The sequence below is a fragment of the Taurulus bubalis genome (assembly GCF_910589615.1).
Source record: "Taurulus bubalis genome assembly, chromosome: 2".
NCBI lineage: Eukaryota > Metazoa > Chordata > Actinopteri > Perciformes > Cottidae > Taurulus > Taurulus bubalis.
The window spans coordinates 15,358,259-15,371,927 of NC_136590.1; the positions used below are offsets into that span (position 1 = coordinate 15,358,259).

The following is a 13,669-nucleotide window of genomic DNA, read 5'->3' on the forward strand; positions in this document are numbered from 1 at the left end:
CAGACATCACCTTACAGAAAAGTATGGTTTGGGTTGCTTGCCTTGATTTACAGCCTTTCAACCCTCTAAATTGGATTCTCTGGCTCCAAATAATTGTGTGGATTGTTGGAGGCAGTACACCCAAACGAAGGCTTCACAAATCCGTTCAGAAAGATGTGAGATTAGAAACCAATGGGGGATACACAGATGCTGCAGTCTGTGGTCTAAAATCATACACGTCTGTCAGATTAGCAGCCTGTGACGCCTGGATCATACATTGTCCTGCTCGCTATGTTCTGTTATCAATTTTTTAGAGTGATCAGGCTTCAGTCTGTCGGAACATGTGTTAACCTGTTGGCTGATACACATGATTGTGTATACACTACCAGCTCTGGAGCCGACAGTTCAGTAGCTAAGCAACTATAATTTATGTACACCATTTCTTCCCCCTTTAAAAAAAAAAAACACATTACGCTTCCACGTTAATTTCGACCTTCTGTGAGGTACTTAGTACACATACACCAACAGAAATATCACAGCCTGATTAATAAATAAATAAATAAATAAATGCATTAAGACCATCAAGTTCAATGTCAGTGACCAAAAAACAAAAAATACAGAAATGCCCGAACAGTTTAGTAAAAAGTGAACATTCGGGTTAATTGACTATAAATTGTCTTCAGAGAAAAGGAGACAGATTCAGCATTTAAGATTGTTCTGAAAGTCTGAAAGAGTTTGGAGTCGGATTATCATTGCTGCTACTCCAGTGTTAAAAGTAGAAGTACTTTTCAACAAGAACTATAGATGACAAACTGCATATTACTACAAAGGTAATATGGTTTAGAGTGGCTATGTACAGTATGCGTGTACTGTACATAGTACACGCGTACGTGTGTGTCTAACATCCCACAGCGTTGCCGTTGACCTCCGTGTTCCTGACAAGGAGGGGGCTCGGAGGAGCTGGGGCTGTCAGAGAGAGAAGACGCACACGGGGCGGCTCCATGGAGTTTCCTCTCACTGTGATGTGGTCCCATCCGCCCTAAAATACAGGAAGAGAGAGCGAGAAATCACCTCCAAGTACTTGTGTTTGTTGCAAGTAAACAGATTTACTGTCTGGTTCTAAGCACAAAAAATAACTGAACGTCCTCCTGCAGCCCAGTCAGCCTGCAATCTGCTACAAAACATTATATACTAACTGCAATGCCTACATTGAGCAAAATATAACATGTAAGACTTCTGCCAATTGGATTCAAGACTTTTTAATACCCTGACAACACAGTCATATAGTAGAGTCCCTTTGGTGCCTCACCCCAATACCGTAGTCCCACGACTGTCCTTTAGGCTCCACAGGTTGGACCCCAAGTCGATGGCACACTGTTCCACAGCTCAGGCTCTGGCTGCCTTGCACCTTGTCAGCTATGATCCACACCTACCCCACAACAACAACAATCAAAAACAGTAAAAGGTTGTTTATAATCTCAAAGTAGTACTTTTTATGGTGGATTCAACTGTTGACACATACATTTTGAAATATATAAATTCTGAGACATATATTCTGAATCATGCATCAAAGCCGCATTCTTTCCTGTAGGAAGTTCCAAATAATAAAAAGACAACTCACATTCAAGGCATGAACTTCAATACCCCCCAAATATTATGTGCATTAATATTCATAAACCGCCCATAGCATGCTCATGGTCGCCAGCATAGTCTTTCTGTGATGCTTCATATGACATAGAATATCAAATCGACAGATGTGGCATCAGAAAAAAAGGGCCATGACTGCTGATATAACTAATATAATGGCATCACATCTACATCTACAGCTTACAGTAACAACAGGAGATTAAGACTGAAAGACGTTGTCCTGGTACTGACCTGGTCCAGAGGCCCTGCAGAGACCTTGCGTACATTGTTAGAGATGTGTTCCCAGCTGGAGCCCTGAGGGTAGCTTGGGGTCACACCCTGGCGGTACCACAGGTTACCTGGACAGGAAATCCAAGAAACATAAATATTAGGTATTTACTTATTGAAATCAAGGTTTGCATAAGGGTAGGCTCTAAATACAACTGCAATCGTTTTACCATTTTCATCTACAGTGTAGACTGATGTCCTCCCTACAGACACCTGCTTCAACTTCTGTTTGCCCGGGGAGGGGATGTGGTACCAACAGTCCCCTGCAGGGGGAGACACAACACATAATGCTGTATAAGTGAAAATCATCTTCGTTTGCAGGATCAGAAGCTGACACAGAAGCAAACCCTTAACTCAAAATGTTTAAGTAAATCTTGATGTTTTAGCTTTAAACCGGACAGATGCATGAATGATACACAGTTTCTCATGCGGACCTGCTGGGCTCTGTAGAGAGACCGATCCCCTGTAAAAGGCAGAACCGTCCTTGGCGATGGCCCAAACCTGGCTGGCTGCCCCGACGGAGATGGACTTGAAAGGCTGGTCAGTTCCCACGTGAAGCCACGAGGATCCCTGAGGAAGCAACAAGAGGATGTAAGAACAATTACCTCGCAAGTACTTTGCAAGTACTTTGCAAGTACTTTTAAAATGTGTTTTGTTGCAGCTGCACTGGAGATATCTTTGCAACAAGAATCAAACATACAAGACGTCACACTGCACTCTTGTATCGGATCCCTGACAGTTAAAAGCAGGGAAAGACCATGTGCTACTGATCTGAGAACAGGAATATGGCAGTGAATGTGTATGGGTGACTCACCAAATGGTGTTAAACCTGTTGATGGGTTTGTCTGTATTTGTGCAGTAAATGTGACTCACAGCCGGTGTCAGTGTGGTGACTCCCAGTCGGCAGAGCACGTCTCCCTTGTTGCTGATCGCCCACAGAGGAACCACGTCCACGCTGCTCTGAGCTGCACACGGCAGGATGGTCACATCAATCAGTGATATAGGCGGGATTTCTTGCCAGGGTCCTGTGCTGGTCAGTTTACTCTTCCTGTGCAGGAGGAAAAACACAATGCTCAGAGGTGCCCCGAATTGCAATATCTGTGTATGACGTGTGGCAAAAAGAGCCATCGATTAAATCATCCAGGCTGAAGTTATTTTGAATAGTGGTACACTCTTATTTGGAAAGTTGAAACCATGATCAGTGTTAATATGATTGGATGATTGCTGATGACGTAACATGATCAAGATCACAATAGCCCTCCCAGCATGCACTGGGGCAATAGCCTCATTTTATGTGTTTCTGTTTAGTTACTGGTGCTCTACATTGTGCTGCATTATGTTTCCACTCTTTCATCGCTGGTAAACAGTGAGATGTTACTGGTGAAGACAGTTCAACTATGAGTGATGTTAGTGTGTGAGTGTATGCTTGTGTTTCCCAAAGGACATGAGACTTTTAAGTGATACTCAAAAGCCTACTCTGAAAAAGCTAACTGAAATCCCTTAAAATGCAACTTTAACTTACACCAACAATTTTTAGCAAAGTCACAATCTTTGAGTTGAGTTTATTTACAGTATCTTATCTGTAAGGCTTGAAACAGAGGATAAGGCTTGTAAAGAGGCTCCCTTTATTGTGTCCAACACCTCTATATATTTAACATTAGTCACTAATATCTAAAGATATATGTAATCAGCATATAAATACATTTAGTTAAGTGTTGTTTTCAGATTGATCAGCAAATATATTTTTCCCACAGTGACCAGATCTTTCTCTCTGCTCTGTGTTGACTTTAAAAAAAAGAAAATCTACACACACACACACACACACACACACACACACACACACACACACACACACACACACACACACACACACACACACACACACACACACAGAGACAAAAACTGCAAATGTCGAGTGCACTACCCGCTCTCAGACCACTGTCAACCTGCTGGGCAAATACATATACGACAGTGTTGCTTTTTATAGTACCTGGCCCATCGCCTGCGACGCACAAAGTCCTTCAGCGTTTTATAGCCATGATATGACCTGCATGGAGAGATGGGGAAGAGGATGGATTAAATTGCAGGAAAAAAATGACTAAAATGTAAACTATAAGGGCAGCATAGTTTAAAAAAAAAAAAAACCTGAAGAATATAAATTGAAACCTTACGCTGGAAAATCAGCTGCATATTGCCAGCCTTCTCTGTCTGTCCCCCCAGAGACACTGTAGTCAATAGCCCACTCAGACACCTGTCAACAGCAGATATGGGAAGTGAAACACTGTGAACACATCAGTATTTCTGGCTACACACAATCTGTGGACCACAGGACCAGTTTCAGATCACCACAGGGCATTTAGTGCAGCGATTCTCAATCTTTTTACAGCCAAGGATCTCTCACAAGAATATACCAGGTACCGGTAGTTAGTTATGTGAAAGAACAAGAGTGTGAATGTGTTAGTTTGCGAAGGATATAATTAATATTGTTTACAAGGTACTACACAACAGTAGAGAAGCTGAATACTTTAAATAAACAAATACTTTTCAAGGACACCACTTTGAGTGTCCCTTTCCTAGTGTGTGTGTGTGTCAAAGTCAAAGTCAAAGTCAGTTTTATTATCAATTTTGTGCAATGTGCAAACATGCAGAAGATCGAAAGTATGTTTGTCTTCTGTCCAACATATCGAGAATTGTGCAATAGTGATAATAATATTAATAATAATAATAATAATAATAAAGTGCAAAAAACTGTTTAAAAGTTAAAAAAACAACAACATATAACATATAGACAACATAAATTACGAACTATTAAGACTATGACATATAGACAACATAAATTATGTGTGTGTGTGTGTGTGTGTGTGTGTGTGTGTGCGTGCGTGTGTGTGTGTTTGTGTGTGTGTGTGTGGCTGTACTTACCCATGTCCACTGAGGGGAGGGCGGTTTCATATTTGTTTTTGTGCACTCATGTAGTCCTGATGCATCACTCCACATGTAGCGGTCTGTAGGGAGCCCTCTAAAACAAACACACTTTAAATGAGTCATGTGTGACTTATGTCAGTGTTATGGGAAAGGTAACACTTATGGGAAAGGTTTAGATGTTTGGAGAAAATGTAATTGTAACAATGCTCTTTTAATGTACAAACTTGAAATTCATAAAACTACAGCGACAACAGTATTAGCCAAATGTAAAAATAAAATAAAAAAGAAATGTGTAGCAGCCGAAATTTCATCTCAGGTTCTAATTATGAAAAAAAATTGACTCCCTGGTTTAAGTGTAGACACAATGTAGTGTAGACAGAATTTTCAGTGAAGTACAAACTTCCCCTCTTGAGGTTGAATCTTAGCGTTGCACAGAGCTAACACTCTACCTGTTGGTGTAGCCGCTGACTGGGTTCCACCTCTGGTTCTCATAGATGTAGACACTCTTGACATCCACCTGTGTGTAAAGGTTATCTGTGCTGCTGGCCAGTCCCTGGGAGAAGCCTCCTCCATAGCCCCCGGTGTGGACCCAGGCAGTGTGGTCGTAGCCGATCCCCCACACTATGCCAACACTGTTGCACTCCACCACACGGAGGTGACCTCCAACCTGCCGCCAGAACCTGCACAAAGGAATAAATGCTTCATAAAAGGCTGAGACGGCAAATATTATAAAAGAAAAAATGCTTTTCCCCTGCACGTGAGATTCTTATTCTTACATCTGGTCGCAGGGGGTGGGGTAAGGGATGGCCTCCAGACTCGGAGAGGGCTCACAGACAAAGATGTCTCCTTTACAGGTTATGGACCAGGCGGCCTGTTTGGAGGGAGGACCCTGGATCCCCCTGGAGTTGCAGCATGAGTCACTCAGCAACGCCAGCTTGAAATCGGGAACGAGGTGAAGGCAGCCAGATCGGGTTGGAAAGGGAGAGAAAGCGAGAGAGAAAGTGAGCGAGACAGACAGAAGGAAATACAAAGAAAATGGTAGGCATAGGTGTGCATATCATGTGGGCATCTAGATCACCTAGAAGATTGGTATGGACCATTCGGGTTTCCTGGGATAAAAAATACTGTGCAGTATTCATACGTACCCAGTCATGCATCTCTAGCTCTGTGGCTGCTGCCAATCGGATTGGCCACCTCTGTTTGGTCCGCTCAGGAGTGTAGATGGCAAAAGAGTGTTTGGAGTCATTTAGCACAGGAACCAGGATGGTGACCTCGTTGATGAAGGCATGCAGGTACTGGAGAGAGTGACAGCAGAGGGAAAAAGAGAAGAAAATAAGAATACAAGTAAATAGAGGGAAAAAGAAGAAGCAGTAGAGATTTTAATAAAAAGGAACAGCAGTACTGATTCATTTAAATGACTCATTCCATTGTGAAAGGTCTCCATCGTGTTAACAGATACAGTCAATGTGACAATCTGACAAGGACACTACCAAAACAACTATTTCCCTCGAGAAGACTTATGAAACTGCCCCAGTTGTATAGATCAAATCCACACAACATCGACCCTACCTTCTTTTCCTCATAAAAGTTGTAATAGATGAAGAGGATGCCGTCCTTGTTGCCCTCTGGTCCTGAAAACTGCTCCAGTGCAAAATGAACATCTATCCACTTGTGAGGCTTCCAGTCTCTCCACCACTGCATGGTTCCCTTCTTCACCCACACAGACTGCATCCACACAAAGTCAGAGACAGAAATAAAGACAGAAATAAGAAAACATTATAAATATCCTGAAGATCCTGCTGTCGGGCAGGTCTCGTCTGCTCAATAAATGGCAAGTACCTGTTCTATGGCTTGTTCATAATGTCTGAAATTATCCATCTCTCTTTTGGTCCTCTCACTGAGTTGCTCAAAGATTTGTCTCCGCCAGGCGGCCGTCTGGGCTGGGGTGACAGAAAGACTCATGGACTGGACTGACTGGACCAAAGCTGGGAAGGACAAAAAGGAAAAATCAAAAACTGAAAACAGAAAGGGAAACTAAATGGACTGATTTTGCTGATCATGCTCGCCTTGACTTTGGAGCTCAGATATTACATGAATAGCCTCTCATAGGATGTTATTGCATAATGGAATTAAATCACGTACTACAGTACATGAGGTGTAGTTTATGTGTAATTAGATTTCTTTTTTATCTTGAGAAAAGCCCAGATTGAAGCACTGAAAAAAGTCTAAACGCTTAATCATTTACAATATATTTATCTCATGCAACTCACATGAAGCGTTCATAGCGCAGGTAAACCAGTTGAGTTGGGAGTGGCTGTCCACAGAGCAGCCGCCTCCACTGACCCACGCCCACAGTGGGTGCTCATCTGCCCCATACTGGTCCTCTATGGCCAGAGTGTATGTGGCCACTGATGACAAGCTGCATGTGTCAGCTGAGTCCACCACCGCTCCAGTCTGGGCCCGCTGGCCTGCCTCCTCCAGATCAACGTTACTCCACTGGGGGTCAAAAGGCCCTCCGGACTGGCTGGAGGAGATAGCTACACCAGCACACGGGGCTTCGGCCTCTTCTTCTCCGGGGATGGGTTCCTCCTCCAGAACAGCTGGACCCGAAGGACCACCCTCTCTTGTGGTCTTTCCTGGTTCTCGGTCAGAGACGAGTTCAGAGATGAAGCTGTCGCTGGTAACTTTGGGGATGCAGGGCTTGGGGGTGTCTAAAGGTTGGTCAGAGTGGTCTGTCGGGGCATCAACAAAGGACTCTGCGGGGAAAGAGGCGACGAGGTGGACGGCTCCATCTAGAGATCCTTTCTCTGTGTCTGATTCCACATCACTCACTACTGACTGAGGACGCACCTCACCACAGAAGTAACATCCAGCACTGTGACATGGAGGGAGAGAAAGAAGAACTCATGAATTTGATATTAGATACATATTGACATGATGGCCTGCATTGGAAATGTATGTCTGTAACATAGACTATATAAGTGGGTGTGGCGTCACCAACGGATTCATGGACTTAGGTTTTGAAGCTTCAAGTTCGGCATTCTGGCCATCACCTTCTTGTATTTTGCAACCATAAGTGACACGAGAAGGTGGAGATTTTTAGGAGACCAAAATGTGATAATTAATTTCATGAACTGAAAACACACCGTGAAAGGGTTAACATTTTTGGAAGAAAATGCAGACAACTTCCAGACTGGACAACTCTGTGGTAGCGACCTGTCTATCACAAGGTAGTCACGTCCTTAAGCATACCCTAAATCCTAATCTCTAAATGGGACCATAATTTACTAAATGAACATCATGCTATGTTGAAGAAGGCTTGAAACTAGCAATTGAGACATAAACTTTACTAAGCTAATAAATCAAGTGAGAAGTAGAGTCATTTTCTCATAGACTTTTCAGACTTTGTTGCTGCCTGGTCTGTCGTCTAATATAGCTGCTTCCTGGGTCGTCCAGTGATTACAGACCCCTGATTATTTCAATTTGAGTACATTTTTTAAACCGTTAATTCAGCAGTAAATTACAGCAAATAATTATATTAACTTAATGATAAATGTTTGATCGGTTATTAAACTGTGACTCTTGGTAAATAGTGAACTTTGTGTGGCTCTACTTATGTCAGCAGCCCACTCCCTAAAGTGTTGGCTGAAATCTGTCTGTCTGTGTGTGTGTGTGAGTCTGTGTGTGTGTGTGTCCGTGTGTGTCCGTGTGTGTGTGAGTGTAATAGTGCTCTCCACCTCTGCAGGCTGCTTGCGCTGGCACTGGAGTGGGATCGGTCTCCATCTCGGGGGACGGTGATTGCCCTCCAGGTTTTCCCACTCAGTTCGCTAGAGGTCACACCTTGTCGGAAGTACACCGCCCGATCCTCGCAGCTGATAGCCAACACCTACACAGGACAACAATTGGTTGACTTAAAAATGTCCACCTCCCATAACTTCACGCTAAAAGCCATGTGGTAATGCTAAAGCATATAGCAGAAAGGAAGGTACTTGATTTGTTACTTCCTTACAGTTTACCCGCAAGGTGTGATGTCATGTGGCTCAGATTCACCTGATCGTTGAGTCCCACGTTGATCGTGATCATTTCTCCCACCATGCTGATCCAGCCGGAGCCACAAGGGTTGTGGGAGTTCACGCCGCGTCTGAACCACACCTGGCAAAGCAGGAGAGGAGGGAGAAAGCGCTCTTTAGCATAACACATAAGGAGCTGAAATTTTGTTTTCTAATCCTGTAGCGTAACTGTTATGATGTTCATTACAGAATGTTCTTACTTTATTGTCTTTGGTCAATGCCCAAACAACGTTGATTCCCACGGCTACATGTGTGGCTCCCACATCAGGACTGGGAGAGTCCACCACCGCCCAGGAGGTACCTGACATGCAAAACAATGATATGCTCAATACAGACAATGAACGCAATCACACACAAGCCACATCGTCCTCCCACCAGTGAGCTGTGTACCTTTGGGGCAGTCTCTGCTAATGCCCTCCCTGACTATGAACTGTCCCTCCCACAGGACCGCCCAGATCAGATCCCCCGGGCCACAACTGATCTGGACCACCTCCGCGGGGAGAAGCACCTCCTCCCACAAAGAGCCCTCGGGGTTGTGGTGGTAGATTTCCTCTCTGAACCACATCTGAGAAAAGGAGGGTGAGATAATCAAGGGATAGCAGGACAGTAAGTGAGAAAGAGAAGTGTATCAAGCAATGCAAATGCAGTTGTTTTTCTGACGTAACAGGACTGTGTGTGTGTGTGTGTGTGTGTGGTAAAAAAATAACAAAACTGACACACAAACACATACATCCTTGTAATGTTTGTGCATATAACCCAAAAGCTTACATACATGAGGTTAGATAAACAAATTACTTTCGATCGGTTTAAAATATATATATTTTTAAAAGCATCACAGGTTTTATGAGCTGTGTGACAGCAAAGGTTCAAACTGTACAAAACTGCAAGATATACTGACATAATTAGGTAATTAGCTTTTGAGAGCTATGCTGTATGAGTGTAATACATAATTGATTGATGGTTATTGCTCGTATAGTCAAAAGTGGCAAACACCAGAGGATGTGTCGCAGCATGCATGAGACGACAGTCAAATCATAGTTTTTCCGCACTGTCACTGACTTCATTCCTGAAAATTACAAACTCATCAAGACTTGAAGTATATTGCGATGGACAAGTAAGGCTGAGGTGGGTGCTGCAGTGTGTGTGTGTCTGTCTGTGTGTGGGTGTATATGTATATGTGTGCACAGTCTGCATGCACTCCTGTACTCCGTCTGTCCGTCCGTCCGTGTGTGTGTGTGTGTGTTACCTTGCCCTGCAGAGACACAGCCCACAATGACAGCCGGCCCCTGGGCTCGTCACTGATCTCCCAACCTCCACAACTGATGTCGCTGAAAGGATCTGGAAGAGTTGTCTCCTGTGAGGGGATCTGTGAGTGCACACACACAGGAAGAGAGATGCAGGTGAACAACCTGACAGCTTTACACACACAGAGACACACACACAAACATACACGCGGTATAAGCCACCTTAGCCCAGGTGTCCATAGCTTTGTATCTCCTGTAGCGGAGCCATCGCCTGCGTCGGACGCAGGAGTTCCACTTCTTGTCTTTGGTATAAGTGGCGGGAAAGTCAATGGCGTAGGTCCATCCCTGCAGATACAAACACCTCAATCAATAAAACAGAAACTGATGCTGAAGTAGGGAGATGCTGGCATAAATAATAACTGTACAATCACCCCTTTCTCTGTGGGCTCTCCTTCAAAGTTTTCATCCGCGTACCAGTCGCCCTCCCACTCCCAGCTAATGGAGGGAAGCCTGAAGTTGTCCAGAGGTTGGTGTTGCAGACCTGTGACATCACTCCACTGCCAGCGATCGCTTGGCAACAAACGCTCTGAGAAACCATCAACAGGATTCCATCGCTGACAAAAAGACAGACAGAGATGGCTTGTTAGAGAACACACAGGCTAAAACAAGCAACATAAAAGTAACTGTTTTCCCCCGGTTGCACCCCACAATCCAACCCAAGCGCCTTTTCTCCCAATTTCACTGCGTTTGTGAAATACAAAAGAACACTTCTAGTGAGACGGACCACAGAACAGCCACTGTACAGTATTGAGCTAATGTACTCAGCCGTGTGACAACAACCTGATGGTCCAAAATGTTTCCAGTCATTTACAGGAAGCATGGACCTAATCGGCCATTTAAATTCAACATACAGTACACTTTGATTGTGTGTGGTATTCTACTTAAAAACTGGTTCAACGTACTTCTCATGTGCTCGAGAACGCACACAGCTGGCAGTGTGTAACAGAGGAAGTGGGTCAATGTATGAGGATGTTACAGATGCTTTTTCAGTCACTCAATCACACGTAACACAAGTTTTAGGGGGAACTCCACATTTTTGATTTCTCACAAGATACTTGATGCAGGAATTATAGATAGCCACAGAAAAATATGAAGGCATAGAGAGAGAAAGAAAACACCCTGGCTTCCGTTCTCCCAGATGAGACTTACTTGATTCTCATAGGTCTCCTCCTGGTAACGGACCGGCAGGTCAGAAGCGTGGACATTCAGGTAGATTTTGTTGTCACAGGCGATGCCCCAGCAGCACTGCTGAGCTGCTGTCACCCGCTTAAACTCCATCTGGGCATCGCGGCACTGCTCCCACACCTGCCCCGCCGTGGACAGACTGTAGACCCGCCCGTACACGTCCACCGCCCACAGCAGAGAGACGGGCATAGTTGCACCGGGAACCTGGGGAACAGGAAGAAGAGAGTGGGTGAATGTAGAGTCTATAAAGAACTGTAAAGTAACAATATGTTTTATTTTCAAACCGAAACTGCATCATTAAAGTATATCAAATAATACTATTCAGGATTTCAGGGGAATAATTATATATTTCCAAAAGTTATCTTGAAAAATCTTTGTGATCATGCCTTGAATCCAAAAAATATTTCAAGGACTTGATTGGAAAGGTTAAAGAAAACAGAGGCTGACAGACAAGAGATCTAGAGAGAAGTAAATTATCAGCTGAAATGTTATGATGAAGATAATTAAATGAAAACATAAGATTTGATGTGGTTATAAAATAAGATACAACAAGTTACACACATATTCAATGTGGTAGGCATCAACAGATGAAATACACACATACAAACTAATGACCCCTGCAACCAGGGGTCATTGAAATATTTTTATTTATTTACTTATGTATCCTTTATTTAGCCAGGAAGGTCCCATTCGGATAAAAGGTTCTTCCATGGAGATCTCAGGGTACAAGACAGAACAACTCCCTGGGACATTCATGCACTCACTTTGACTTATCGTGGCAGGAAGAGCACAGGCGTTGTAAATGTCATTGCCAATGATTGCTGTGTTCTATTAAAGTGTCCCAGTGAGCCATGACTGTGCAACAGTCAGCCAGCCAACATGAACAATCATCTACTGATCATTTACACCTGTGCACCTGCTTTCCCACCGAGACATTCATACATACAGCACCCTCTATGAAACAGTGAGCTCTAAAGGTGGCACTGATCCATGCTCTCTGTGTTCGTTTGTTTGTTTATACCACATGTTGCTCCTCTTCTAAGGCCACGACCCAAACCCGTTTATTCTCCATCCCGGCCATTGCCACCACACCATTTATAGCCTGCATGGCACACGTGAAATTGGCAACAGTAAACTATGCGCTGTTTGCTAAATGCTTGCTATAACAAGTGGTCACCATGGCACAACACTGCGTGACTGGCAGGGATGCTGCTGCTGCTGCTGCTGCTGCTAAAAGGCGCATCCTCTGTCACCTACAGTCTGTATACTGTATATTCAGCTCATAATAATAATAATATAACAATACTATAACAGTATAGAATAGATACATGGACACTGAAAGTAAAGACACAACGAAGCTGGAGCAAAATGAACAGCAATATGTGTATTTATTGGTGGTGGTGTTACTGTATAATAGGGTATGTAGCTGCATATTAGCAGTGTGACAACAGCACATGCTGCACATTATCCGCACATCACTGCAGGTGTGAATGACAGTAGACTGAAATGTAGCTACGCTGTAAACGCTCCAGATAAACTGATCAATAAAAACTAGCTTCAAGCTTTGATGCCACCTCTCAGCTCGCCCTTGGCTCAGACTTACAGGATATAAGCTCTCTGGAAATAGCACATTAAGAGTTCAAACACACCAACCTTGAGCTTCCTCTCATAAACAGTCAAACGGCGCGGACGTCTGCGCTGCTCGGCGGGTGGCAATGAGGGAAAAGCTGTCTAAATCGTGAAGTGTCCCTCTGATATTCGCATCATAATTTCTCTGCTACGTGAAACAGGAAGTGTCGCTGTTTCTTCGCTCCTATTGGCTCTTTTCCCGGCAGCAGGTGTTTGTAGCTTCAGCATCCAGCAGGGGGCGCTGCTGGCTCATATATCTGAATATACTCATAACAGTGGTCAGAAGAATCGTACTGCACATTTTTTTGGGTACCTGTACTTTGGTTGATCATGTCCAATTTCCAATACTCAATACTCCACTACAGTTGTCTGACAACACGTTCATTTTACATAAAAAACACACGATCAGCTTGTAAAATATGATGCATTGATTAAAAGCCCTGCACTTCCATGTTTTTATTTGTGTAGCTGATTAGTCCTGGAGTTTTGCAAAGTTTTGCTGGGATTTATGTACGATCAAACCAATAATAATAGGTAGGTTTTTCTGTCTTTGGGGAAGGGGCTGCTTGAAAGGTAGAAAAAAATACTGAATTAAATAAATAAACTGAACTAAATGTTTATAGACACACAAAAGCTGTGAGTTTTGGTTAGTTGTGTTAGGTCTCT

The 13,669-nt window shown here is 43.6% G+C and overlaps 1 protein-coding gene across 1 annotated transcript; it reads right to left on the minus strand.

Moving 5' to 3' along the window:
• Positions 1 to 877: 877 nt before the first annotated feature.
• Positions 878 to 13,147, minus strand: tecpr1a (tectonin beta-propeller repeat containing 1a; the record flags this gene model as incomplete). The annotated part of the gene is made up of 24 exons (XM_079237381.1): positions 13,028 to 13,147; positions 11,339 to 11,578; positions 10,561 to 10,743; positions 10,352 to 10,474; positions 10,132 to 10,251; positions 9,276 to 9,450; positions 9,086 to 9,186; positions 8,866 to 8,967; positions 8,553 to 8,701; positions 7,086 to 7,690; positions 6,655 to 6,800; positions 6,385 to 6,540; positions 5,961 to 6,110; positions 5,592 to 5,749; positions 5,265 to 5,495; positions 4,813 to 4,909; positions 4,065 to 4,144; positions 3,884 to 3,940; positions 2,767 to 2,941; positions 2,328 to 2,463; positions 2,064 to 2,156; positions 1,858 to 1,964; positions 1,289 to 1,408; positions 878 to 1,018 (listed from the first exon to the last, which is right to left on the minus strand). Exons 2-24 carry the CDS (start codon positions 11,561 to 11,563, stop codon positions 878 to 880), a joined length of 3,630 nt encoding a protein of 1,209 aa, XP_079093507.1. The 5' UTR covers positions 11,564 to 11,578; positions 13,028 to 13,147.
• Positions 13,148 to 13,669: the final 522 nt, after the last annotated feature.